This window comes from Henckelia pumila, chromosome 2 (assembly GCF_033568475.1).
Source record: "Henckelia pumila isolate YLH828 chromosome 2, ASM3356847v2, whole genome shotgun sequence".
In the NCBI taxonomy this organism is placed as follows: Eukaryota; Viridiplantae; Streptophyta; class Magnoliopsida; order Lamiales; family Gesneriaceae; genus Henckelia; species Henckelia pumila.
This window is the reverse complement of record NC_133121.1, coordinates 8379919-8407268: the sequence shown is the minus strand read 5'-3', so window position 1 is coordinate 8407268 and position 27350 is coordinate 8379919. Positions and strand designations below refer to the sequence as shown.

The 27350-nt window shown below is 34.7% G+C and overlaps 6 protein-coding genes across 10 annotated transcripts; 3 read left to right on the top strand and 3 right to left on the bottom strand.

Moving 5' to 3' along the window:
- The first annotated feature begins 4088 nt into the window (after positions 1-4088).
- On the top strand, positions 4089-5205 carry LOC140883274 (uncharacterized). Its single transcript, XM_073289681.1, has 2 exons — positions 4089-4359; positions 4478-5205. Exons 1-2 carry the CDS (start codon positions 4185-4187, stop codon positions 5053-5055), a joined length of 753 nt encoding a protein of 250 aa, XP_073145782.1. The 5' UTR covers positions 4089-4184; the 3' UTR covers positions 5056-5205.
- Positions 5206-5324: 119 nt separating this feature from the next.
- Positions 5325-7105, bottom strand: LOC140883275 (uncharacterized). Its single transcript, XM_073289683.1, has 4 exons — positions 6889-7105; positions 6609-6716; positions 5859-5933; positions 5325-5757 (listed from the first exon to the last, which is right to left on the bottom strand). Exons 1-4 carry the CDS (start codon positions 7020-7022, stop codon positions 5526-5528), a joined length of 549 nt encoding a protein of 182 aa, XP_073145784.1. The 5' UTR covers positions 7023-7105; the 3' UTR covers positions 5325-5525.
- A 2328-nt stretch (positions 7106-9433) lies between these two features.
- On the top strand, positions 9434-12707 carry LOC140881729 (rhamnogalacturonan I rhamnosyltransferase 1-like). Of its 2 annotated transcripts, none has more exons than XM_073287264.1 (9): positions 9434-9734; positions 10014-10349; positions 10642-10709; positions 10792-10880; positions 10969-11134; positions 11210-11493; positions 11563-11767; positions 11937-12094; positions 12227-12707. In XM_073287264.1, exons 2-9 carry the CDS (start codon positions 10094-10096, stop codon positions 12474-12476), a joined length of 1476 nt encoding a protein of 491 aa, XP_073143365.1. In that variant the 5' UTR covers positions 9434-9734; positions 10014-10093; the 3' UTR covers positions 12477-12707. The 2 variants fall into 2 exon arrangements, with proteins under 2 accessions (XP_073143365.1, XP_073143366.1); XM_073287265.1 differs by having other exon boundaries at positions 11937-12122; positions 12227-12429.
- Positions 12708-13299: 592 nt separating this feature from the next.
- Positions 13300-16849, bottom strand: LOC140883068 (transcription factor BIM3-like). 4 transcript variants are annotated; one of them, XM_073289376.1, is made up of 8 exons: positions 16643-16849; positions 16446-16536; positions 16043-16112; positions 15865-15960; positions 15270-15495; positions 15083-15188; positions 14307-14436; positions 13300-13782 (listed from the first exon to the last, which is right to left on the bottom strand). In XM_073289376.1, the coding sequence occupies exons 1-8, from the start codon at positions 16821-16823 to the stop codon at positions 13699-13701; spliced, it is 984 nt and encodes a 327-aa protein (XP_073145477.1). In that variant the 5' UTR covers positions 16824-16849; the 3' UTR covers positions 13300-13698. The 4 variants fall into 4 exon arrangements, with proteins under 4 accessions (XP_073145477.1, XP_073145476.1, XP_073145474.1 ...); XM_073289375.1 differs by having other exon boundaries at positions 14313-14436; positions 15083-15495; XM_073289373.1 differs by having other exon boundaries at positions 13304-13782; positions 15083-15495.
- Positions 16850-18444: 1595 nt separating this feature from the next.
- On the top strand, positions 18445-22586 carry LOC140877171 (GDSL esterase/lipase At2g03980-like). Its single transcript, XM_073280697.1, has 4 exons — positions 18445-18697; positions 18864-18927; positions 19310-19367; positions 22023-22586. The coding sequence occupies exons 1-4, from the start codon at positions 18445-18447 to the stop codon at positions 22584-22586; spliced, it is 939 nt and encodes a 312-aa protein (XP_073136798.1).
- On the bottom strand, positions 22577-26823 carry LOC140882035 (pentatricopeptide repeat-containing protein At3g02330, mitochondrial). Its single transcript, XM_073287764.1, has 4 exons — positions 26692-26823; positions 23419-26174; positions 22801-22949; positions 22577-22718 (listed from the first exon to the last, which is right to left on the bottom strand). The coding sequence occupies exons 2-4, from the start codon at positions 26023-26025 to the stop codon at positions 22694-22696; spliced, it is 2781 nt and encodes a 926-aa protein (XP_073143865.1). The 5' UTR covers positions 26026-26174; positions 26692-26823; the 3' UTR covers positions 22577-22693.
- Between the last annotated feature and the right edge of the window lie 527 nt (positions 26824-27350).

Sequence of the window (27350 nt, the reverse complement as noted above, 5' to 3'; positions counted from 1 at the left end):
GAAGGCAAAGAGTATAAATTCGTCAGATATAAGCCTATCCCGATGAACATAACAGATCAAAGGGATATGAAAATGATTATCAAGGAACATTTGGACCTTGGTTTAATAAAAAAAGAAGTTTCACCATATAGTAGCCGAGGTTTTCTGGTTAGAAATCATGGTGAAATAAAAAGAGGGAAACCCAGGCTAGTTATTAACTACCAAGGTATTAATAAAATCCTGGAGTTTGATAGATACTTCATACCGAGTATAGAACACCTAATTAGCTGTGTACGAAATGCTAGAGTGTTCTCAAAATTTGATTGTAAGTCTGGATTTTACCAGATTCGAATGGAAGAAGGAAGTAAGAAATTCACAGCCTTCTCTACTCCACAAGGACACTATATTTGGGAAGTTATGCCTATGGGATTAGCTAATGCACCCCAGATATTTCAAAGAAAGATGGATAATCTTTTTAATGATTATTTCAACTTTATGTTTGCTTATATTGATGATATTCTTATAGCATCAAAAAATATAGACGAACACGTTAAACACTTAGAGATTTTCTCTAAAATTTGTAAACAAGAAGCACTGGTTTTATCTGAAAAGAAAGCAGTCATAGCAACGAGAAAAATTGAATTCCTCGGTATTGAGATTGATGAAACTGGAATAATTCTACAATCCCATATTGTGGAAAAGGTAAAGAATTTTCCAGATAAACTCAAAGATGTAAAACAACTCCAGAGTTTTTTTGGAGTAGTTAATTTTGCAGGGATGTTCATTAACAATCTAGCAATGTACAGAAAGGTGTTCAGTCCTTTGTTAAAAAAGGAGGCTAGGTTAATATGGACCGATGACCATACTAAAGGGGTAAACCAATTAAAAGAGATATGTAAGAATCTCCAAAAAATAGCTATACCCATAGATGAAGATGATCTGGTATTATTTACGGATGCCAGTGACGATTGGTGGGCAGCAGTCCTTACCAAGATCACTCCAAATGGGGAAATACCATGCAGATACTGTAGCGGTCTTTTTTCAGAATCTGAGGCCATTAGATGACATATCAACGAGAAGGAATTTTATGCAGTTAAAAGGGCTTTTGAAAAATGGCCATTATTTTTACTTGCTAAAAAATTCACTCTGAAGGTTGATAACACCCAGGTAAAAGCTTTCCTAAAAAATAAGATTGAATCTAAACCTGAGAAAGCTAGGTTATTAAGATGGCAAGCATTATATCAAAATTATATTTTTGATATTGTTATTATTAAATCTCATGAAAATATTCTTGCAGATTTCTTAACAAGAGATGGAAGGCAGTGACGTGGATTCCATAATGAAAATGCAGAGGCATCTCATGGAACACCTTGGGTTGCTTCAAAACGAGTTCAACCAGTTAGCCATTAATGCTGAAATGGCCGGCAGGTTACAACAAGCTGATCGGATCAAAGTATCTAATCGAATTACAGGATGTATGCAAGCTCAAACACAACTATGGGCTGCTATTCAAGGGCCAATTATGAAGGCTATAGAGAAACCATTGGTTTCTCATAAACAAGATATGCTAAAACCATTGGTTTTACAAGAACAAGAAATACAACCACCGGTTGTGAAACAAGATGTTGAGAAATCTAAAACTCAAGAAACAAGTGTTAATCTATCATCAGCCTTTGATGATCTGGATGAAACAACAATTGATGAGGATAACTCATCAAGTCAACCCTCCGCCTCTGGGGTAAAAGAGAAAGAGATCAATCTTAGACCCAACACTGGCAAGGGCAAATCTAAGATTGATACTAATCCATCTATTATTTCTCCATTCCAGGTTTATCAACAAAGGTGGGAGAAATTGAATACAAGGAATGAAATCAACCCCAATACTTGCAGGGTTGATGTTGCAGGAATATATCCAAGGTTTGGCTAAAAAACAATGTCAATCCTAAAGTTGTAAAACTCTGGTATGAATTTGGGGCTTTGACCTCAGTTTATACAACATCACCAAGCTTCCCGGAGATATCACAGTTACCAAAATGGATTCAGGAAGCAGTCCAAGAAACATGGGCAAATAATGATCATTTGGCTAGAGGAGATGTGCTTGAGTTATACTTTTTCAGTGCAGCTCCAGAACCAACAGTGAAAGGATCACACGAACTCTTTCATTTTATCAAGTTGAGGAGACCTGATATAAACAGTCATAAATTTATCAAAGATCCTAAAATTGAAGAAATACCCATGGTGTCCACTTTCGGAGAAAATGAGATCTCAACCAGAAGGGCATGGGGTATTTGGGTCTGTCTTACTGAGATGGATAAAGTCAAGTTTCCATTCAAATTTTATCAGAATTCTGTGAATGGATCGTTCCTGTTAAACACAATGACAGGAAAAACTACAGCATTTGCGGAAGAACTCTTCGAAAAGAAGAGAAATCTTTTGTGGAACAACAAGCTGCCGGAGAGTAAAGAAACTCGCCGAAAATTCTGTAACATGACTCATATTGAACGATGGTCAGAGAATATCTGCCCAGAATGCCCAAATCAGAAGGAGCCAGAATTTGGAAAAACCTTTAGACCCCGAACGGATCGAAAGGATTTTTTCGAGACAAGCAAAGGTGGACAAGGACCACCGAAGATGCGTTTTCACAAGGGCCTACTTCAAAAGCAAAAGATGCCCCGACAACAATAAAACAGGCATGTGAGGAGAATAAAGCCAAAATAAAGTGGCAGACATGTGATTCCTCCACTAGTAAAAGATGTCATCAATAATGGCATAAAAATTTCAAGACAGCTGCCTCCTCCACTAGTAAAAGATGTCATCAATAATGGCATAAAGAAATACAAGACAGCTGTGAGATTCCCTGAAGTTTCTCGGTGAAACGAGTGGAACTACAGCTATAAATACAGGCATTTGAGGAAGCTGAAGATATCGATCATTCCCTTCAGTTTTCTTACAAATAAATTGTTGTAATATTTCTCTCTCTTTGTATTAAGTTTTCTTTTATGTATTTCAAGAACAAGGCTACTATGAGTAGCTAAACAAGTTGTCTTCTCCTCTTCAAAGGAGTTGATTTATGTAATAATATTATGTCTGAATAAATTTCCTAAATCTCTCGTTCTTTCATGTTCATATTTTATAATTAAATTTATATACCATACACCTTAAGGTAGAAAATGAATTAAGGCTGTGCTGGGTGTCGTTGAAGGAGCTTGTGCAGAAACCATCTATTGCGACTGCGTGGTTGGAGTGTAAGGAGCACTTCGTAAAACTCGGCAGGTATGACCCGACGACATTATGGTCAAAAAGGTATTTAAATTTAATTCATCTTACGGAAGCATGTTGGACCCTAATCTGGAGTATATCGGCTGGAAACTTTGCGTAACTAATAGTCTTGCATGGTCGGGACTGGTTCGATAGGTATAACAAAGCCACGTACAAAGGATTAGTTTTAATTATATTTTAATTTAAATATGAGAACCACTAGGAAGTGAAAATAAAGAAAAAGGTGGTTAAAGTATTAAGTTAAAGAGAAGTTTAGTAATGAGAAGTTTAAAATAATTTGCCCTTTTGGAAACTTTTGTTGTGGCCTTTTTTCTTGGTGTCCCACGCTGTCATGTGTGAAAGAAGGGTGAATTATATACTCCATTAACGTGAAATACGATTTTGTATATTATACTTTGTAGCATCTTTTCATGCAAATCAATCGAGTAATTTCATTAAATTACTTTGTCGATTACTTGATTTCTAAAAATGGAAGGCAAAGACAGCGTTATCTTGTGCAATCCAAGAATTCACAGACACAAAAACTGAGTCTAACTAAGAAGTAATCCCATGAATGAATTGAATTATATGGCATGCAGCTAACAAGTTCTCGTGAACAACTAGAATCCCAACTGCCCATTCATCCAATTCTCAACCATAACCAAACCAAATTCATTCCAAAGTTACAATCTTATCTTTTGTCCTGACCGCTACAATACCGATGAAATAACTTTTGCTAGTTTGCAGTTCACTGGTTTCTGCATGAATGACATAAAAGCCTTGCCCTTTCTCATACTATAAAATGGTTTGAGCAATCAAGTAATTATGAATCAGCAAACGCAGAAATTTGATGTTGTGAATGAATGTGATCATTGGTTGATCGATTGATCGCGTTCATTTTCGGAATCGAAACCCGACAGACACATATTTTGTGATTGTAGGTTGTTATGATCCAGATCATGTCTTTGTTTTGGACAGTGATCTTATTAGTTCTCACATTTGGTAGTCACTCTGAGGCTAAATATGTGAAAAAGCTTCCTTCTCTTGCTGTTGTTTACGGAACTGCATACTGTGACACATGTTTCCAACATAAATTTCCACAGATCAGACACTTTATTTCAGGTTCTTTTCAATTTCAAGAAGTAGATCTTATTTGTATTTCAAATCAAGGTCGCCCTTTATCTTTATATATATTTGATATATTTTGACAGAAAATCAATTATTTTGTCATGTGTCTTAGGTGCATCTGTTGCAGTGGAGTGCAAGGACCCAAGTTCATCAAAAATCAATTTCAGACAGGAAGTGAAAACGAACGTCAATGGAGAATTCAAAGTTCATCTCCCTCCCTACATAAGCAAACATGTCAGAAAAATCAAGGCCTGTTCCGTAAACTTACTCAGCAGCAGCCATCCCTATTGCGCCGTTGCGGCATCAGCAAGTCACAATTTCCGATCAGGAAAACAAGGAACAAACATTTTCTCAGAAGGGTTTCTTACGTTGAAACCAATGAAGGAACCAGAAATGTGTGATGAGAGACCAGGCGTCAAGAATTTCGAGAACCTGAAAGCTGAATTATCCTCCATTTCGAATCCTAATGATCCAGCGTTTTTGCCTCCAATTCAGGATCCAACACCAACTGATCAGCCAACACTTGGGCTCTACCTTCCTCCACTGTCTTTCTTTCCCAGGCTGCCACCTCTACCGCTGCTTCCACCCCTGCTTCCACGTCTGTCGCCACTGCCTGGAATCCCATATTTGCCCCCCAAGAAAGAAGCAGCTGTAAAACCATCCGAAGTGGTGGATAACAAAGGTAAATGATAAACGAAGCAACCTGTCGCTGATCTCATTCCCTCTATTTCCTTTCAAGCAGATTATCTGCTTCCCTAGGCTGGTGACTAAAGTTTCTTGTATTTTTCAATAGTAAACATGTATTTCTCTTCAATAAACACGTGGCATTTGGTTGTGATATGTAAAGTCTTGAAATAGTTTTATGTTGATTTGTTTGTTCCATCTTCCCATATGCACTATCAGATTGGCACGTGTTGTGGAGTTGAGTTAGTCAATCTTCAAAAGATTGAGCTCAAACATTTTAAACTCAAATGTGAAATTTCATGTATAGTGATTCAAAAAATCAAAGGGTTTTCCTTGAGCTTAATTCTTAGATCTGAGACTCATCACAAAGTCACCCTACAAATTTGAAGCTAAGACAATAAAAGCTTACAGTGCCACAGTACCAATTCATGTATAAACCATTATCCGATCCGAGAAATCAATTCGTAAACGAACTCTCAGTTCATTAAGTCAAAGTCATCCAGCTTTTCATTGTATTCCAGGACCTTCCTCCTTATCTTTGACGTATCGACCCATGTAATGAAATCTTGCATATTCCTTGTGACAAGGAATGCAGGGTCTGTAACCGTATCTGGTCCCACACGAATATGCCCTTGTTCAATATATGTTACTGCTTCTTTTAAGTGTTCTGCAAACTTCAACTGCACCATGACAGTTGCAAGCCTACGCCTGAGGCAAGCACACATATATATACAAAAAAAAAAAACCAATATCATCTGCCTGTCATTGTTTGAGGCACAGCAATAAACTACGTGGTTCAGCCAGCTTACCGGCAAAAAGATGACACTGACAAGCGTTCACACAATGCCAAACTTTTTCGAGATGGTATCACACCAATGCTGTATCTGAATTGAAGCAAAAAAAAAAAAAAATCAAATATACATTTCTCCTCTCTTATTATTCAACAAATATCAAGGTTTCAACCAGAAGTAAGAAAGAAAAAATGTAGTAGTGGACACAAATACTCCTACAAAAGTGAAATAAAAGCTCTGCCACTATGATGGTCGGGACAGTTGGTTTGTAGTTGCATTACCTAGTGAACAACTATATACATTTGCTACACCTTGCAACCCACACGTATGCATTCAATGCCACAAGCCCACAAGATTATGCAAGCCCAAGCGATATTAGGTTCATGTGATTCAACTGCAATTGATGCATGTTGCGTAGATAAAGAAACATCTCACACAACTTTTTAAAAAAGAGAAAGTAAGAGACATGAGATCCTCTGTCCAACAAAGTACATGGCGAAATGCAAATTGAATCCTTCTGCCACCACAGGTTCCCCACAAGACCCTAACTCGTCACAAATGACAAGATCTGTTGGAAATAAAGAATTTTACAAGACAATTAACTACTTGGCACATTAATCTTGGCCACCTTCACATGATAAAAGCCATTTTAACTTAATCCAAAAGCTCATTTCGACATAATCGTGAACAAACTTTTTCTTACATCCATACGAGCACATGTCAACTACTATGAAGCATTAACAGTCTAACTTGACAAGTAAAACTTACAGCTTTTCAAGAAGCCCATCAGTCATCTCAATCCGGTAAGGGTCCCTCGGATCCATCTGTTTCAAAATATTTACAAGTTTCTGCACCATTCGACACAAACTCGAATACCTAAAAATCACGAGATAAAAAAAATCATCAAATATCAATAATTAAAAAAAAAGTTCAGTTTCAGTCCAGCAGAAAAACTAAGCAAAAAAAATCATACACTAAGATTTCCACCAATATTCAAAAAATTTAGCAGTCCCGCAAAATAAATTCGAAATTAAATCGCGAGAAATACTTTTTATAGTCGTCTCTGCCCGTGACGTGATACCGATGCATAACCAGGTTCTCTCTGTGCCCGCCTTCTCTCTTCCATTCCAAAAAATCAACTTTTTTCAAGAGCTTCTTCTCATGAAACTTCAGCTTCCTCATCTTCTCTTGCTCTTAACTGTTAACCGATTTAGACAGTCAATAGATCCAGAGGAAATCAATCACTGCAGACTAAAAAACCCTAGGAATTGGGGATAAACACGAGAAACTGAAATCTAAATGCCCATTTGGGCTTTTAAGCCCATATACTTCTGGGTTGGAATCGATAGGCCCATTGGATATCTCGAAACATTAAAAATCTAAAGATCCCATTAACATGGATGGTAAACGTAACTATTCACATTAACCTCATATTATAATTATAATTATAAAAATTATTAGTTTTCTATGTCAAGCTATAACCATATAATAAGTTCCCGATATGCCTTGTCTCAATCAAAATGATAATATCCTATTATTGTTTGAACAAGCTGGCATATTTATAAGTTTATTATTACATTTACATCATTTTACGAACATTCACATAAAAATATATTAGTTTGTATCATTAAATTGGACTGACAACATGTATTATTATTGATGTCTTGTCGGCTGTCGTATGATGCATGCAATACGGGAAGTTCTATGATGGATTTGGGCCGTTAATGGGCCGGCCCATGAATATGTGGGGTTCGGGCTGTTTGGACGGTAGATGCTAGATCGGGTGAATTTTACTCCGTGCAGAATAAAATAAGCCATGCAATACACATTAAAAAAAAATTGTGTAAAAAAAAATCTAAATATTATAAAAAAAAAATCATTTATAATAATTTTTATGTTATGAATGATTCGGTCGGTTATTACAAATTCAAAATTATAAATAAAGATGAAGAAATATTATTGACGAAAAATGAAACAAGGGAAAATTCTAAGTTTGATCAATCATATTTTCTTGAGGCTATATTTTCTTTTCAACATCAATCTATATTGGAAAATATATTAAAATTTTTCATATTTTCCTTTTTAATTTGAATAGATTATGTCTTCTTTTGTTTAGGCTATAAACCTAACACCACAATCCAAATCTTTATTCAAAATTTTCCTTTTTCCCGGATTCCAATCTCCTAGTCCAGATTTTGATATTAGTTAGTTAAATTTAAGTGGATTCACTCGTGATTTCATTTTTTAATTTTTAAAAAATCCATATCCAAAACGATTTTAAACATGGAAATTTTATTTCTATTATCTAAGATATGTAAATTGACGAAATTTCAAGGTTGCCTCCACTAATTGACTATATCCAACACCAACTACTTTCCTTAATCTTCATTGATAAACTACATCATATATATATCGTTATCTCACCAATATAAAAGCGACATTTTAATAATACAAAAATTAACTAAAAGTTTAAATTTAATCGTAAAAATACAGAAACAAATATGATTAATTGGCTAGTCATTTCTTCATATAATAACTTTAGCTACACAAGATAAAATTTCTTGTAATTGCTTAGAATAGAAATATTCAATGAAGTGAGTATGTTATGAGACAGATCGACTTGATTCATATCTGTAGTGAAAGTATTTTGTAGATGAGTCGACTCGATCCATATCTGCAATGAAAATAATATTTTTGACATAAAAATAATAATTTTTATAAGTGAATTTAGAAATTCATCTTAAAAAACTAATATATTAACGGTCTCATATGAAATTTGCTTATTTAATGGATTATTAGAGCAAAATACATGAATGTATTGAGAATATTAATTGTACTCTTGTGTTTTAAATATTTAGTAATTTGACTTTGAAAATTTTCTTCTTCATGATTAAAAATATTTGAAGCCGATTCAATTTTTAATATAGATTTCGTAATCTTGAATGGGTCAAATTTGGGGTTAAACATGAAAATTTAATTAGGCAATTTGTCACTAGAAAAGGCTCCATAAGTCATGCATTTACTAAATAATTATAATTATAATAATATATATAGTACTAATAATTCGATTTATTATTTTTAAAATTTTCAGTTACTAGTTATGGACCTATGGTTCAAAAAATATTTGAGAAATTCAAAAGTATTGATAAGGATATAGAAATTTTTTAACAATTAACTATTACGTATGAAATTGTTATTAAAAGATGGATTTTAATTTTTAAGCGTATTCGAGAAATATTTTTTCATACTTCCATTACTACAAATTTATCACGCGACACAAACTATGCAATTAAATAGAGTTTATTTAAAATAAAAGGTATGCAAACATTTACTAAAAAAAAGAGTATACGTAGCAAATCCATATGAGAATGAATCTATTTGACAATTGCCATAATCATACATTGACTTTTACTAATCATCTACGCGTATTATATTAATAGAAGATAATTTAATTAAAAAATCGTTTTAATGACTTTCAGATTGCGAGCACAAATCGGATATATATACTTTTTCACCACCTTCAAGTCGTGTCTTTTATATATTGTATTGTATGTATTGTATCCATCTTTTCTTTTCTTTTTATATCCAAAAGATTAGAAGATAAATGGGATGTTTAAATACTTAAAAGATAGTGTAAAGAATTGCGATTACACACGTTACATTAATGCAGACGGGGAAACTCTACTGCCACTGCCAGTTTCTTCCTTCAGCGGAGTCTTGAGTTGCCTTCCAACCACGATTTTCCGGCGGAATTTGGCCGGAATGTGATCGGAAACCCGACCTTTATCCCGAATCTTGGAAAGGGTCTGCGCAGTTTCGAACACCATTTACATTCAAGATTTCAACCACTTCTCCTGTAAACCAAGTATCCCACTGCGTGGAGCTTGTAATAAAGTGAGAGATTAAAGAATCCTCATTTCAAGATTTTGAACTAGCATTCGCAATCAATTCATTGATGTTTTCTGGGTATTCAAGGAGTGTACATGATGATGGTTTAACATTTTAGAACCCTCTTTTTTCTGCGTAAATGTAGCATTAAAGTAATCAAAACCAATCCATTATTTTATATATATTTAACCTGTCTTTCAACAACCTTGGTTTCTTGTGTATTTGTCCCCTGTTTTTCATTGTCTTTCTCGTAAGAACTGTAATTTGATATCATTTTCATCTCAGGTTAGTCGCAAATTAACTCGCGTAGACAGGAGTATAACAATGAGAAGGAAAAAGAGACACTAAGGTCCCGAGATTTGAGCATGATGAAGTTTTTGGGTGAAGATAAAGCTCAAAAGACCATGCTTTTGAGAGTGTGTCGTGGTAGAACGAAGCTCTGGATTTTGAGGGCGATCGCGATTTTGTCGCTATGGACTTGTGTGATTCAATTGGTGGCGGTAGGGGACTTTAGGGGGGCAAAGGTACTAAAAGATAGGCCTTCTTATGTTGGTTCACCTGATAATTACAGGGAGGAAGATAAGTCTTTTGTCCAACCAAAAGTGCATCTACCTCCAAAGAGTGAGTCCCTGGTTCCTTTTCTTTCTCTTGTAAATGGAGTCATTTGGAATGTTGTGCTCTTTTTTTTTTTCTTAGTTTTGTTGTATATAACATTTAAACTTCCAGTAATATAATATGATTTTGTTTCTAATCACATTACTAAATAAATGACCTATTTCTAATCATTTTTTCTATGGCATATATCACAAATGTATATCAATTGATCATTCCATTCCACATACCAAACGATACCTATAGTTTTCCGTAAGGGCTTCATGTGGTATTTTTTGAACTCAGTTTCTGTTGTCGTCAGGATCATACAAGAACAATGGTCATCTTCTTGTTTCTTGCAATGGAGGACTCAACCAAATGAGAGCGGCAGTATGTTAGTTTTAACATGTCGATTCGCCAAACTCGTTTGAGTGTTGGTTTCTCACTTGTTTTTGTACTCCTGCATTTGCAGATATGTGACATGGTTGCTATTGCCAGATATCTTAACATAACTCTTATTGTCCCAGAATTGGACAAAACATCATTTTGGGCTGATTCAAGGTACCTAGACTTGAATGCCATGCGATTCTCGTCTCTGTTCATTATAATGCTTTACATTTGTTACAAACTTTTTTTACCTGCTTTGCAGTGATTTTGAGGATATATTTGATGTTGATCATTTCATCACATCTTTGAGGGATGAGGTCCAGATACTGAAAGAGCTCCCTTCAAAACTTAAAAGTAGAGTTGATCTAGGAAAGTGTTACGAGCTAGCACCGGTCAGCTGGTCAAATATTTCCTACTACCATAAACAGGTTGGTTTCAAAAAATGGGTGTGATAATTATATCCTAGCTAGTTATAGAGTTGATGCTGTGACATTTGTTGACAGATTCTTCCACTTCTTAAAAAATATGAAGTAGTGCATCTGAACAGAACCGATACTCGGCTAGCTAACAACAGGCTACCACTCGAGATTCAAAAGCTGAGATGTAAAGTAAATTTCCATTCTCTAAAATTTACTTCCCAGATTGAGGAATTGGGTAGAAAAATTCTGAGAAGGCTAAATGGCCCTTTCCTTGTCCTGCATCTAAGATATGAAATGGATATGTTGTCTTTTTCTGGCTGTACTCAAGGTTGCAACACCAAGGAGGTGAATGAACTCACTACAATGAGGTAAAAAACAATGTTCCTGTTTTGACTAAAAGGTACATCATACTGACTGTAGAAACAATATATGACTAGATTTGCGAACTCTTGGTGGAAGGAGAAAGTCATAGATCCCGAACTCAAAAGAAAAGAAGGCCTATGTCCTTTGACACCCGAAGAAACTGCTCTAGTACTAACTGCACTCGGTATTGATAGTAACACTCAAGTATACATCGCTTCTGGAGAGATATATGGTGGAACGAAAAGATTGAGAAGCTTGAAGGCGGCGTTTCCAAATCTTGTGAGTAAAAGAATCGATCTCAATAGGGATGGATCCAGAAAATTTATTGAGGGGGCTATTTAGTTATGTTTTAGGGGTAAAACTAATGTCTCCCGCCCGCCTCTTTCTGAGTCCATCCCTAAATCTAATTTTAAAGCACATTGCATGAGTAATGAGTTTTGTGCAATAGGTTAACAAAGAGGCATTGTTAGAACCATCAGACTTGAAGTTTTTCAAGAACCACTCGTCTCAAATGGCAGCTCTGGATTATTTTATATCTTTGGAGAGTGATGTATTTGTTCCCACTTATGACGGAAATATGGCTAAACTTGTTGAAGGGCACCGCAGGTCTGTTCTCTTATGTATTCTTGGATCGGTATATCTCCTAATCTCATGATGTTATTTAACACAGCGTCTCATTTAGGATTGATCATTATGTTTGGGTTGATAAAGGTTGTGTAATTTGTTGAAACACTCCAGATATCTAGGTTTCAAGAAGACGATTCTCCTGAACAGACAGGTTTTGGTAAGCTTAATCGATAGATACAATGATGGATCATTGAGTTGGGGTGAGTTCTCAGCTTATGTGAGAGAGGCTCATTCGGAAGACCGAATGGGGAGTCCAAAGAACCGTGTTGTCATAGAGAATAGACCCAAGGAAGAAGATTACTTTTATGCCAACCCAGAAGAATGCTTGCTACCGCTTGATGAAACCCCAATAAGTTCGTGATCCATCGATCATATTCTTGATTCATAAGGATGGTGGACATTTGAAGAAAAGTTCAAGAGGGTTAAGTTTTATTAGCCCCATGTTCTAAACTTAGGGAAATTTTAAATGCATATGCATGAAATTTGAACATTTTTTGTCTTCTTCAGCTGTACAGATCGAATCATTACAGGTGGAACTCTCACTATAGGTGGAACCCTATTATTTCAGGGATTGAAAATGGTATAATTGCAATTGTTCCTACATTACTTTATTCAACTGTTTTTCGGCTACATAAGAGTCAGCTTGGCTGATCGGGTGATATTTTCTCAAGAGTTAAAAACTCGAATATTTGCATGATTTAATCTGGAAGTTCCGAATAGCAATTGACTCCGAATGTCAAATGTTCAGCCAACAATGAATGGAAAATTCTCATAAAAGTTGAAATAAGATGTTTTGTCAAGAAACTAATAAAGAAACAAAAAAAGTATGAGCTAGGTAGTGAACGTTTAATCAATTATTTATTGTCAAAATGATTTCGAGCTAGAAGCTGCAAATTAAAAAAAATCTCTTAGCAAAATCAGCTTTTATAAGCAAAATTATGCACATATATATAGAGAAATGCTCAGCTGCCCAATCATGTTTCCCCACTTGGTCCGCGAGTGGTTTTTTTTTTTTTTTTTTGCATCACTAAAATCCGCTATCGGGTTTTAGTGGTCGCGGACCAAGTGGAAAAACATGGTTGGGCAGCTGAAAATTCCTCTCTATATATATATATATATTCTATTTTTGAAAGAGAGAAAATCTCCATTTTGTAAAGAAAAGTCCATAAATCATTTTTTTAAAGTATTTCCAAATACTTCCTTATTTACTTTAAAGTAGTTTATAGTGGAATAACTTTTCTATTCTAAGGCACTCCACCGAATAAATGCAATTTCACCGATTTTATAACCTTCATTTCTCCGCATTTCATAATTAAAGTTAAAAGTTCGAAATAAATACAGGCCAAATTCCAAAAGGTGTGGCAATACGGCAATAACTCGATATATGGCCTGGGTTCTTAATATTCGGAGCGATAGATAACTCAGTCAACTACCCAAGTTAAGCAAATGCAATTGCCCTCTTACGGCAAGTCAAGTTATAAAGAAACGGAAGCCCACCAAAATAGAAAAAGAGTACATAATATGCTAAAACCTGATGAAAACTCCTTTCAGAAGAGCATGTACATTTGTCCGGGAGCATTGCACTAGCTTTCGTCGACTCTGAACCTTTTACGAGGATGTTCTATCCCAGGAGCCACAGAAGCGAGTCCAGGTGGACATTGATTATCCTGAATCCGTAAGAAGTCAAGCATATAAAAGTAGGTCCGATTTGGAAAAACTAAGATCTTTCAAGTTACGTAGAAGTATGGCATAAGGTAATCCAACTGGATCATAATAGATTGTACATTTTTTCCTCAACCAGAGAACATGTTACTGTAAATCACAAGCATGCAGTCATTCATAAGAACCTTTTCTCATAATTCTAATTTGTGCAGTCCATGACTGCTAAGAACTGAAAACTTTGCCAACAGATGTAGAGTTTGCATCTCAAGGAGTACATTCCAAGTTTAAATGCTGATTAATCTTTGCACATCGGGATTCCCCAATTTCCTGTTTCCCGATTTTATATGTTTCTTCTTCTTGCTTTCCCCTTTTCCCAGTCAATATGAATCTTAACTATATCAGAATACTTTTGAAGTTGCTGGAGATGTTTGGGCAGTTACTTGAGAATCATTTGATAAAGTAGCAAGCAAACATAGAGAAGCATAGGGGAGTCAAAGTTAAATATAGTTTAATAATAAGATGGAAGAACCTTCACTTTGAACTTTGCCACGGTACTTCTATCATTTATTTGTTTGCCAACATCAAGTTGCACTGAAATGCTGGCCTGAGATAAATCCACTCCAGATGATTGTAGAGCATTCTTCAAAGAACTCAATATCCTGCCAACAACAAAATAAGCATTAACCCCAAAAATATGTAATCACTCTTTTCATGAAAATCTCCTGTCAATAATGGGGAAAACAGAGGTTAGGTACAAAAATATTTAGAAAGATCTCCTTTAACAAAAAGATGTCAAAAAACAAACACACCAGAAGTAACTAACATACTCTTTTTAAAAGCTTTTTATTAGTGATATTAGATACAATCTCCAAGTCACAAGTTCAATGAAATGGTTACATTACACCCCTATACATCAAAATTATAAACTATGTAAAATGCTAAAGAGACTTGCTATCCATGTATGATAAGCATATAAAAATCCAATAGAACACATCAACTTAAATTGTCAAGAAAGAATCACATATCTAAGCACTAATCCCATCAAAGGCTAAAAATCAGTTCACAGATGCCCATCAAACATTTGCTTTAATGTTCATATATGATGCATTATTAGAGCATTTATTTCAGTACGTCCACCATGATCATTGTTATAAAAATACAAAACCCACAACAATCGATAGTGTGTATCAAGTAATCAAGAGCAGCAAATGCAATTTTCCAAAAAATATTTAAAACAAACAGGTCTAATGGGCATATGTCGTATCCATAGATCAATTTCCTTTTCCTTTCAAAATGGGTGCTTACAGTTGAGAGTATGTACTTGAGTGACTGGCTTCCTCAAGTGCAGTCTTTGGTTCACTCTCGTTGGTATTGCAGATAGGAATAGAGTAATCATTCACACATGATCTCCCTGGCCATAATTGGGATTGAGACAGCTGGGTCAATTGCTCAGCATCAGGAAAACATTCTTGATGAGGCTGACCAGACATACCCTCAAATGTTGCTGCTTGAGTTGGAAGGTTCAGAAGAAGAGGTTGATTTGTTGCAATAGGTAGGTTATCTGTTGATTTATATAAGCTAGATCCAATCAACTCAGATTCTGCCGAGTTCCGTACATGACGTAAAGGGTTGAGAACACCATTGTCTTCATGCCCAGATATATGCCTCTCGAGCTGAGTTTGGTCAAGGAAGCTTTCAACTGGTCCAGAATTGATTTTCTGTCAAGTGTCAACCATAAGTAATGGGCAGCAATTTTGACTAAAAAATTCAAATGATGAAAGTGCCTGTTATAATCAACTATATGATACACAAAGAAGCAGTGATGCTATTCCTCTTTCAATCTGGTCATTTGTCAATAATGGTGCTCACACTCGGGTAGAATATCATAACACAACTTGATGCAATCAACCCATATTACGCCAATGAGAAGAAAGCACAATCTGCTCAAAATCTTAATTTCACATCATTTTGCAGAGATAGTAGGTGAAAACTACATGAAGCCGATGGTAAGAGCCAAAAAATGGGGGAAAAAAAAACCTTGCTTGTGAAGCATCAGAAGAAAATCAAAGAGCATGTATAGATCTTACCCATGGTGCCAACTTTGTGGGCTCTGGACTCCAACCTTGATAAGTTCCCTCATACATTTGTAGCTTCTCCTGTAAATATTGGATGTACTGTATAACCTGTATAGATAAAAGCTTATTAGCATTTGTACCCAACATAAGAATGCATTCAAAAATTGAACAGTAAAAGGAGATAACAAACCTCCAGCAGCAATGAAGCTTTATCTCTCTTCTGATCATTTTCCGGGACTAAATCCCTCAAAATCTGAAATCTGCAATGCATAAAATTTAAAACTATCTCCACCCAAGAAGATACTTATGATGCAAGTGAAACAAAAATTGAGGTCTCACAATCAGAATGGTTGTCTCCATCCCAAATTAAGCAGTAATTCATACTACTATAATAGTCCAAATCCAGGCTTCCAACTCCTAACCGAAAAATAACACATTCAATGAACAGTTAAAACATGCGAATTGTAACATTTCGCACCAAAGTTCAATGTCCACGAGTCAAACATATTTCGACCAACCAAACCACAAACTCGTACAAAACAATGCCAGAAATAATTTTGTTTTCTGATTTAATAATAATAATTCACGCTTACCTCTCATTAATTTTGCTCCTCCTTCTTTGCTCTGTCTCCGAATGCTTCGACCGAGAAGCATCCACCTTCTGATCAAGTCTCACTCTCTCTGCTAAAATTTAAAAAATTCCACAACTCAAATCACACAAAGAAACAAAAACACACATGAACACCCCGACTAGATACCCATACACACTCACACAAGCATGCTCGTATACCTATCGGAGTGGAGCAATCGGGAGCTTCTTCATCTTCAACATGGCTCGCAATTCTTACCATTTGAGCTTCACCAAACCCAAATTCTCGAGCAATGTGTATAAAAACTTGTTTGCATACGAGGAAACAGCGAGTATAATATTTGCTGCGTGAGAGATTTTGAGGAGCCCTAGGCAATCGCATTCAGTATACTAAATTTTGGTGGGTGATATGCGCTAACGTGCGCGCTATATATTTCAGTTGCTAAAACTGCACTGTCTTTGGACTGTATAAATTAATTCTACTGGGCTCTACTATAATGGACTGGACTGGACTAAACTGGACATTAATAGGCTCTTAAAGGTCTATAATAATAATAATAATAATAATAGTAGTAGTATTTTTGAAAGAATTTTATTTCGCATGAAAAAGGGGAACCTCATACTTCTGCAAAAAATATAATTTGTGAAGATAAGAAAAAAAAATAAAAAAGGTTTTGCATCCATACTTAAAAGGTGAGCGAGGAAAAAAATCTCGGATTCATGCTAAGAAAATAAACAATTTTTTTTATATCGATCGATAGTATGGTATTAGTAAAAGACAAAAATATTTTTTATTTGCCTTCAACTCAAGCATGAGAGAGTTTCTTCGGAAAAAAAACTTTGGACACTCTCACATATTTATGTGTGTCTTTTGAGTTTTGAGCCCTTACTCAGTTATATTGATAGAAGCAAAGCTGATTATTATTTTTTTTTTCGAGTTGGAAGAGAAGATTGTTATAATTGAATCTTGAAGATGTCTACTTCGTTCCAAATTTGAGACATTGATGTAAGATGAGCTACAAACCATATTGAATCATATATTTTGAATAACATTGTATACATATACATCCATCTATTTTGAAGAGCATCAATCAATACCATCGCTTTTTCAATTAATTAATAACGCATACATTTTATGTTATATATATAAACACCAATACAATATTTTTCATTTTGGGACATCTATCCATACTCTTAGACGATAGAGTCCAACCTACTTTATAGGTATTTCTACGCCATTTACATTATTATCATTTTTGTAAATTAGTTTTTTTTCGAGCATATTGAAAACTAATATATAAATGCACCATTATGAATATTTTTAGAATGCTAAATTTGTTTTGAACCAATTTAGAATGGTAATTACTGACAGCAAAACACACACACATGCCTCAGCTAGCTATTGTCCTAACTCCTAAGGGTGATGCGGTTGTCCTAATGCTAAGACTGAGTTGGACACTACTATGTCCCGACTAAGTTATTGTTCAGCTTTCTAAAATATTCCATATTCAAAATAAAACTTAATTACCGTAATTTGTTTAACAATGTAAATATAAAAATTTTAACAATGATAATATCATTTGATTGCATGATTTTTAAAAGTAGAACTAACAATAAATTAAATTCATCGCTGAGACATAATTACATAACTATAATTGATTGAACGAAAAATATTAAATTAAAATTCACATTTTTCCTAAAATTAAACATAGTCTTTAGATATAAAGATAAAATTCTCAAGTATGATCGACTCCACATTAAGGGGGCCAAAAAAAATCCTTGGAACGGCATGTGCAAAATCATGGAGTACCGTTTTGTAATATTAATTAATTAATAGTGCAAAGTTGACAACTAAGTTTTTATAAATTCACAGGCCATCATTTCAAACAAACACACATGATAATATTTTCCCAGATTCTTTATGCGTCGATACCACATTTCGAGAAATACCAAAACCCAAATCTCCTATTATATATTTTTTGTTCATGAAACTTTGGAGTAAAATGAATAGGACGTTATACAATTTCCTATTTCAAATCTTGATCACGTTTCTTGCTTTTGGTCTCGGAAGGGCAGAGAAATCTCCTTCAGCAGTACCTGCATTGTATGTCTTCGGCGATTCGCTGTTCGACAGTGGCAATAACAATCTGCTGCCAACTTTAGCAAAGGCCAATTATCCCCCATATGGCATGAACTTCGAGAGAAAAGCCGCCACCGGAAGATTCACCAACGGCAAAACCGTCGTCGATTTTATAGGTAAGCACTGTGACATGACGAATATTCGAATATGAGCACGAGTCTTTGATGTAAAAAAGTGTTTCAATTAAAGTAGTACTCTATGTGTGTATACATTAATTGTTCAATAACAATATTATTGAAATTGATCAAGTTATAAATTATTATTGACTTCTTGCTTTGGCAGCTGAATTTCTTGGATTGCCATTTCCTCCTCCGTTTGTGAGTTTGCTGGAAGGGTCAACAGGGCCGTGTAGCATTATTAATCTTCCGGGAATAGAAATTGGGGTAAAAGTTTATATTTATGATTCAAAATTCACGATTTAATTTTACAAATTCTTTGAAATAAAAATTTATCTGGAAAATGCGAGCACGATCTAAAGTAATGATTATAATCTGGAAACATAAATGTATATACATGTGTGACCTGAATTAATTTCTTTGTTTTCTTGTAAAGAATGCAATATCTTTGGTGTGATTAATATAATAAAATACCAGATTGCCTACGTAAAATACTCGATATTCTTTGTAAATAATTATTTTTGTAACGTGGCGTTGACTTTTGCAGGGAAAATGTTTGAATTTGGCTGATAAAATTGGGTTGCTAAATATAAGAGGTGAATTGGAATTGAGAGGACTGAATTATGCCTCTGGATCATGTGGAATTCTTCCTCAAACTGGAGACGATTTGGTAAGATTTTTCTACAATTAATTAATGTTCATTTCAATTCTTATATAAATATGTGTGTGCGTGTGTGTTTGTACTTTGTATTTTACATATGTATAGAGGATTTTTCAGTTGCCCAATAATATTATCTCACCTCGTCCCCGACTATTAAAATTCGGTATCGGATTTTATTTTATTTTTTTTCCCCATAAGTAAAACACGATACCGGATTTTAGTGATCGGGGACGAGTTGGGCATCATTGGTTGGGCAACTGAAAATTTTTACATATGTATAATATGTATGTATAAACATAATTAATAATATGTAATTTTTTGTTTTTAAATGTGAAAATAATTTTTTCCCCTTTTTCGACTTCACTTGAACGCTTCGCGAAATTTTCATCTATTATGACAATCGTATTAAAGGAGTATTTGCAAAAGATTATATTTTTATAGAATAATGCTAGAGATACAATCAATATATCGTACAACGATATTTACAACAATTATGTTGTGATATTTTGCTATTATCTCGTGAGATTTTGATATGATATCGTGAGATTTTGCATTCAATGTATCGTGAGATTTGATAAATTAAAATTTTGTATTGAATTTTTTGTGGTGTAAAAATTGTTGTACAAATTTGATTGTACATATAGCATTACTTATTTTTATATGAGTGATTAAATTTATAGATTATAAAAAGTTAAAACAAATCAAAAGTTGATAATGTTTGAAAACAAATGTCTAACACATAATTTGGGTTTTAAGGTAGTGTTTGAAAGAGCTTCTACGAAGCACTTCTCTGTTTCTTATTAACAAAATTTCACAAAATTTTAAAATTTTGTTAATGAAAAAGAGCTTATAGGAAGCACTTCTCTGTTTCTTGTTAACAAAATTTCAAAATTTTGTTAATGAAAAGCTGAGAAGTGCTACCTAGAAGCTCTCCTAAACACTGCTTAAAAAACACACAAAAGTGATACATTTTATATTATAATTAACATAACTGATATATATATATATATATATATATATATATAGACTAGGGGTGTAAACGAGCCGAGCTACTCGTGAGTAGCTCATGAGTAGCTCGGTCAAAACTCGACTCGAGCTCGAGCTCGAGAACATACAATCGAGCTCGAGCTCGAGCTCGAAATATATGTGTTCGAGTAGCTCGCGAGCTACTCGATAACACATATAAATATAAAATATAATATAAATATATATAGAAATATAATTTATATAATATTTATTTATTTATTTATTTATTTATTCATATAACTATTTATTTATATATATTTATATATAATTATATATAATTTTTGAGCTCGAGCTCGAGATATAGACGAGCTCGAGCTTGAGTATGAAATTAACTACTCGATCGAGCTCGAGCTCGAGTAGTGTGCTATTCGATTCGGCTCGACTCGATTACATCCCTAATATAGACACACACTAGTTATTAAGTTTGGGCCTAATAGAATTAATAATGGTGTCTTGGTCGGCTTCAAGAGATCTCTTAGTTGGTGGAGTATGTGAACATTTAGCCTAAGGTCAAAAGTCTGATTCTTCCTACCAACAATTTTTTAGAATATATATATATATATATATATATATATATAACATGTATAAATTTTTTTAATATCATTTATTTATTATCTATTATCTATAAGCATGACCATTAGAAAAACTATTGTTGATGTCCTAGTCTAATATTATCCACTTTCAAAATTTTTTAAATTCAAATCTATACTTCTAAGTTTTTAAGTGTTTATATCACTCTTAATAAAAAAAAATAGACAAAAATTATCATGTTTAAATAATTATTTTAATTGTACAAACACATACAAAAAAACACTAGTATATATGTATGTACGCGCTTGCGCTTTTATATTTCCTTATTAACACCATTTAAATTGTTTTAACTACTAAATCTATAATAGTTTATCTACTATTATTTGTTAAGTTTGGGCTTAATAGAGCCAATAATGGTGTCTGTTATTTTGTTTTTTTTATTTTTTTCCCTTTCCTTTTTCTTTCATTAATTTTAATGGTAGTTTAATCCCTCATTGATTTTATAATTACGATATTATTTTTATATAAATATAATTAATTCAAATTGTAATATAATCATTCATTATTTTCTACAATTATGATTTTACTTCTATTTGAATATAAATCAAATTAATTATAAAAAAACAAATACTCTACACATATATATATTAGAGTGTCTCTGTACACTTTTATAAATTTTTTAATATCATTTATTTATTACCTTTAATTATATATGTGTGTGTGTGTGTTTTTTTATATTTATTTATTTACGTATAAACACCATTTTACCATTTAAATTGTTTTAACTATTAAATTTGATAAAAACAAAAACGAAAAAATAATCATTTTACTGTCCATTTTAGTTTGTTTCAACAATCATAAAGCTACTGGTGAACCAAAAAAAAACCATGAAGCAAAAAAGAAATAAAAAATTATTTCTTAATAAATAGGAAAAGAAGAAAAAGAAGAATAATAAAAACTATTATATTACCATAAAAAAGTAACTATCATATGTCCGGAAAAAAAAAAAACAATAACATCCAAACAAACCCGTGCCGGATTTTATATTACTGCATATCTGTTCATCTGCTCTGATTGTCTTGATGTGTAAACCTTGGTTGTCTGCAGGGAAAGTGCCTGAGTCTAAGCGACCAAATCGACTTATTTGCAATAACGGTTGAAAGGAACTTACCTGAATATTACAAAAATCAAGAGGAGCTTTCAAATTATTTATCAAAGTCATTATTTGCGATCACAATTGGGAGCAATGACTACCTCAATTACTTTGTTGCTCGATACAGTAGCAACACTTTGATCAATCCTCGAAGCATCACGAAATCGGTCGGAGATATTGTCTCCCCACAAGCATATGACTCCACCACAAGTCCTCAATCCTTTGCTGAAATTCTCATACATCAACTCTCCCTACAACTTCAGGTAACAAGAAATTATTCTCTGCCAATGCTCCTCAGAAATCACGAGTCCTCCTCTGGGTATGCGTTTCTTATACAAATAATCAAGAAAATAGACAAACTACTGCACTTTCTCATTGCAGAGATTGTACAAGTTGGGAGCAAGGAAGGTGGTGATGTTCGAGCTCGGCCCTCTTGGGTGCATTCCATACATTATCAGGCAATACGAACACAGTGGAGCCTGCGTCGAGAAGTTGAATCAGATGGCAATCATGTTTAATCGTCAGTTGGCCTCCTTGCTCCAAAATCTAACATCCACACTCAAAAGCTCATCCTTCATTCTTGGCCAGGGTAACCAGCTCGGATATGATGCCGTCCTTAACCCATCTAAATACGGTAGCTAAATTCAAATCTACACGTTATATAGATATAGCATGTCACTCAGGGATGAATCTAAGATAGTGAGTGTAACCAATCAACCATCCACTATTTACCTTGTCATTTTTTTGGGTCTTAATTTTAGGTTTGAACGATACAAGTCACTCATGCTGCATAGCTTTGCTGAATGGGACATCAGCGTGCATTCCATGGCTTCCCGCATGTCCCGATCCAGACCAACACTTTTTCTGGGATGGCTATCATCCTACGGAATCAGTGAACAGAGTACTCAGCTCTCTTTGCTTCAGTGGCACCTCTGTGTGTGCCCCCAAAAACATTCAGGAATTGGTGCAAACATAAGTCTTTTGGTTTTTCCATTCTTAAACATCGAAGATGCAAGACATTTTTGCATTTATGCGACGCATACATTTACATAATTGTTTTGGAAATTCAAATTTGACGCTACAATAAAAATCTATGCCTGTCTGAACTACACCATAAATTCCTCTCTAGAACTTATTTCTAGTATGTCAAAATATTACGTCCTGAACGACCTTCAATCAATGGCACGAGTACAAAAGTTCACATGTATTAATCTGTTAACCTTTTCTAAAAAGAAAAGGTCGGAGACAAAATTTGATCAGTAAATTAAATATAAAAATCTTCATCTAACAACAAGAGACTGCGTGTAATTCTTGATCCTTATCAACATTCCACTCCTCACTCATGGTTACCTGCCTACAAGTTCCATAACCATCCCTCTTCATCTCATCGATTAACATATCCAAGTTCTCGTATATCTCTTCGGATCTTGGATGAGCTTTGTCACCAACAAGGAACATGTGCAACTCAGATTGGACCTGAATCCAGCTACAACCAGGCTCCTTTTTTAGCCTACTATGTCTCATAACTTTCCTCATCTTTGAAACTTCGTCCCACATTTCAGCGTCAGCGTAAATGTTTGATAGAAGAACATAGGCTGAAGAGTCCTCAGGGTCAAGTTTCAGAAGAGAACTTGCCGCTTTTTCTGCAATCTCGACATTCCCACGTATCTTGCAAATACTCAGCAGTGTTCTCCAAATTACATCATCAGCCTCAAAAGGCATATCTTGAATAAGCCTCAGAGCTTCCACAAGTCGTCCCGATTTTCCAAGAATCTCCACCATTGATGAAAAATGTTCCAGTTGAGGCTCTAATCCATAGTCAGTCTGCATTAGGTTGAAGTAGTGCAACGCGTTTTCTACAAGACCGATATGTGCACAAGCACGAAGGACTGCCACAAATGTTGAATGGTGCGGTATTACTTTCTCAAGCTGCATTTTTTCAAAAATCTGCAGAGCCTCTTCCGCAAGACCATGGTGAGCATAAGCACAAACCATGGCATTCCATGTCACAAAATCACGATTGGATGATTTTGCGAACATCATAATAGAATCCTGCAAGTTTCCACACTTTGAGTACATGTCAACTAAAGTGCTTGTAATGTATACATCTGACAGCAAATCTTGCTTGATTATTTGAGCATGAAGTTGCTTCCCAAGCCCGATATTAGCAACATTAGCACAAGTGTCAAGAACCGTTGCATAAGTGAAATTATCAGGTTTAACTCCCATTTCTAGCAGTCTTGCAAAGAAATTCTGAGCTCCCTCGCTGTCTTCTTCGGAGGAGAACCCAGAAATGATCGAATTCCATGAAACCAAAGTCTGTTCCTCCAATCGGTTATGAAGTTTTTCTGCCTCGTCCATCATCCCACATTTGCTGTACATGTCAACAAGTGCACTTCCGACAAATGAGTCGAATCCCATCCCAGATTTAATGACTCTTCCATGGACCTCCCTCCCACTGCACCGAGCTTGCCTATCTGCACAAGCTTTCAGAACACTCCCATACGTGAACTCATCAGGTTCTATTCCTGATTGCAGCATTCCGGCAAATAGTATAAGAGTCTCTTCTTCATTTCGATTCTGCCCACAGGCAGCAATGATTGCGTTCCAAGAGACCTCATCCCTTCTCTCCATTTCATCAAATATTTGCCAAGCTTCCATCAATGATCCACATTTCCCATACATATCCAGCATAGCATTTTCAACAGATACATTAGATTTGAAAGGACTCTTGATTGCTAATCCATGTACTTGAATTCCGGTGAAACGTCCCTTGATTTTCACGGAGGCTGCACTAAAGGCACCTGATAAGCTTATTTCATCAAAACCAAGACCAGATTGCAACAAAAGTTGGAACAATCGCAATCCTTCAAATCCATTACCACCTCTGGCATAACCAACTATAAGTGCATTATGAGATTGCAAATTACGGTTTGGCAACAAGTTGAATACCTTCCGAGCATCATGCAAGTTGTCACACTTGGCATACATGTCCAACATGGATGTACCTACCACAATATCATCTCCAAAATCAGTTTTTAATGCATGTATATGCAATTGGCAACCCAGCAGTAAATTAGATAACCCAGCAGACATCCTAAAAGCGCTAGCATAAATAGATTGGCTGACCCCAACTCCATTTCTTTGCATCTCAATGAAAAGCTCTAATCCACAGGCAAGCTCATCATTTTGAGCACAACCTGCTATTACAGCACTCCAGGATACCCAATTTCTAAATGGCATTTCATAAAAAAACTGCAACGACTCAGCTAACCTCTTGCATTTCGCATACATATCCAATATTGCACTTCCTGTCACCACGTCACACAAAAACCCCAATTTATCTACAATTCCATGAACCTGCGTACCCAAGGCAAAATCCTCTAAACTTGAACATGCTTTTAAGACAACAGCAAAAGTGGTCTCATCATAGTCCAAGTCACCTCTAACCATCAGCAAAAAAACCTTAACTGACTGCAAGCAATCCCCATTCTGCACGTACCCCGAAATCAAAGAATTCCAAGAAATCACATCTCTCTCAGGCATCAAATCAAAACATGACTGTGCCAACCTCATCTTTTCATTCATTGAATACCCAAAAATCATCGCATTCCATGAAACTGTGTCCCGTTCCGACATCTTATCAAACACTTTAATTGCACTCTCTAAACATGAGCATCTAATATACATTTGAATTAAACAATTGGTAACAAAAATCGTGGGTTGAAATCCAGACACTACCATCCGGGCATGGGCTTGTAGTCCCGGCTCGAGGGTTCGTTGCTTTGAACATTCTTGAAATATATTGGAGAAAGTCTTTCTGTAGAACGGGTGGGGTTTAGGTTGCTGTGCCACGGTAGATATTGTAGCATCGAGCAGTAGAAATTTCAAGGGTGAAACATGGAGCTGAAATTTTGGTGGGTAAAGGAAGCGTTTGGTGAAGTAATAAGAAGTCATGGGTTTTTGAACTCATGTTTGGTGAGTGTAATAGCTTCCAGATGAACTGATCAACATCAACTACTTGTAGGTACAATGCTTTTGTAAACTGGCACTATTTTCTTGAGCTTCTTATATTTACAGTTCCCATGGTACAAGTGCCGCTGTGTCTAAGAGCAAAAATGGTCGAGAAGTGAGCACAGACTGCAAAAATAAAAGAGCAAGCAGCCTATGTTGTCTCTAATCAAATATCTAGTTTGTTCATTGATTGTTTTAATTACAGTATCATTTTCATTAACGCAGTATTCATATTTCAGGAACAACCAGCATTAAGACAGGAACATGGAAAACCTATGCTAAATCGATTCCGGTTCTACGAGCATACTGCAAAATTGCTACCATGGCATAGCAATAGCGGAACCTTTTAAATAGTGAATCACAGATTCACAACTCTATAAAAACACATGCATGCACATGTGAACTCCTGATAGAGGGTAAGCAGAAGCCAGTAACGGGAGAATAAGATGCGTCATTTTCACAAACAGATTGATTGCAAGATAACACTTGAGTATTCCCCAAATTTTCAAACACATACTTGAGAAGAAGCGTCACTAAGATTATGAGATTAAAACCAAAACAGAATCGATTTTTCAAAATAATAAATCGAAGTAGGAAAACGAGAATAACCTTGTGATTGAAGCCAAAGTCTGTTACCAACTTGTTTAAGCGTCCAACCCAATTTCATATGAACCTGATTTTTGCTTGCTGAAACATATTCATTCGTAGTTCTTCGTTCCAAGGAATAGATCAATGCAAGAATTTGAAACTAAAGAACTTTTATTTTTTTATGTTCCCACCAGTTATTTTCAAGATCAAGCTGTTCAAGCATATATTATAATTATACAGCACCGGTTTGAGATATGATATATGTAATATATGGATAGGTGATATAATGTTATAAAAAATAAATAAAAAATGATAGTTAAAATAATATTGAATTTGATTGATAGGTTATGGTTGATTTGATTTGATTGATTAAATTTTATATAAAAATATTAAATGACTATTTTGTCCTTTTAATAATAAATAAAATAAAAATTATATTATTTATAAGGGGTAATATAGTAATTTGAGTTCAATTATTTGATTGATGTGAGATAAATAATTAATGATTTGATTGAGGTAAAATAAATAGTTAATATATGGATAAATAATATGATGAGAAGAACGTGGGATGAGATGAGATGAGTTATACGTATATTAGTAATATGGTGAACAGAACGGTGTCTAAATAATCTATTTATTAAAGTTTAAGATATAGTTTGCTTTGCTTTGAGTGATGAGAT

Bases quoted from the DNA above. Each gene is read 5' to 3' on its own strand.
- LOC140877171 (XM_073280697.1), top strand. From the start codon at position 18,445: ATGAATAGGACGTTATACAATTTCCTATTTCAAATCTTGATCACGTTT. The intron at 18,698-18,863 runs GTAAGCACTGTG...TTGCTTTGGCAG, and splicing joins AACCGTCGTCGATTTTATAG to CTGAATTTCTTGGATTGCCA. The intron at 19,368-22,022 runs GTAAGATTTTTC...GGTTGTCTGCAG, and splicing joins CTCAAACTGGAGACGATTTG to GGAAAGTGCCTGAGTCTAAG.
- LOC140881729 (XM_073287264.1), top strand. From the start codon at position 10,094: ATGATGAAGTTTTTGGGTGAAGATAAAGCTCAAAAGACCATGCTTTTG. The intron at 10,350-10,641 runs GTGAGTCCCTGG...TGTTGTCGTCAG, and splicing joins AGTGCATCTACCTCCAAAGA to GATCATACAAGAACAATGGT. The intron at 12,095-12,226 runs GTCTGTTCTCTT...GAAACACTCCAG, and splicing joins CTTGTTGAAGGGCACCGCAG to ATATCTAGGTTTCAAGAAGA.
- LOC140883275 (XM_073289683.1), bottom strand. From the start codon at position 7,022: ATGAGGAAGCTGAAGTTTCATGAGAAGAAGCTCTTGAAAAAAGTTGAT. The intron at 6,717-6,888 runs GTATTTCTCGCG...CGTGATTTTTAG, and splicing joins GGCAGAGACGACTATAAAAA to GTATTCGAGTTTGTGTCGAA. The intron at 5,934-6,608 runs GTAAGTTTTACT...GCTTCAATTCAG, and splicing joins GATGGGCTTCTTGAAAAGCT to ATACAGCATTGGTGTGATAC.
- LOC140882035 (XM_073287764.1), bottom strand. From the start codon at position 26,025: ATGACTTCTTATTACTTCACCAAACGCTTCCTTTACCCACCAAAATTT. The intron at 22,950-23,418 runs GTAACCATGAGT...CTGATTCCGTAG, and splicing joins GTTATGGAACTTGTAGGCAG to GATGATAGCCATCCCAGAAA. The intron at 22,719-22,800 runs GTAAATAGTGGA...TATAACGTGTAG, and splicing joins AGACCCAAAAAAATGACAAG to ATTTGAATTTAGCTACCGTA.
- LOC140883274 (XM_073289681.1), top strand. From the start codon at position 4,185: ATGATCCAGATCATGTCTTTGTTTTGGACAGTGATCTTATTAGTTCTC. The intron at 4,360-4,477 runs GTTCTTTTCAAT...CATGTGTCTTAG, and splicing joins GATCAGACACTTTATTTCAG to GTGCATCTGTTGCAGTGGAG.
- LOC140883068 (XM_073289373.1), bottom strand. From the start codon at position 16,823: ATGCGATTGCCTAGGGCTCCTCAAAATCTCTCACGCAGCAAATATTAT. The intron at 14,437-15,082 runs GTAAGCACCCAT...TGTTGTTGGCAG, and splicing joins TCAAGTACATACTCTCAACT to GATATTGAGTTCTTTGAAGA. The intron at 13,783-14,306 runs GTTCTTCCATCT...TTACGGATTCAG, and splicing joins TGGCAAAGTTCAAAGTGAAG to GATAATCAATGTCCACCTGG.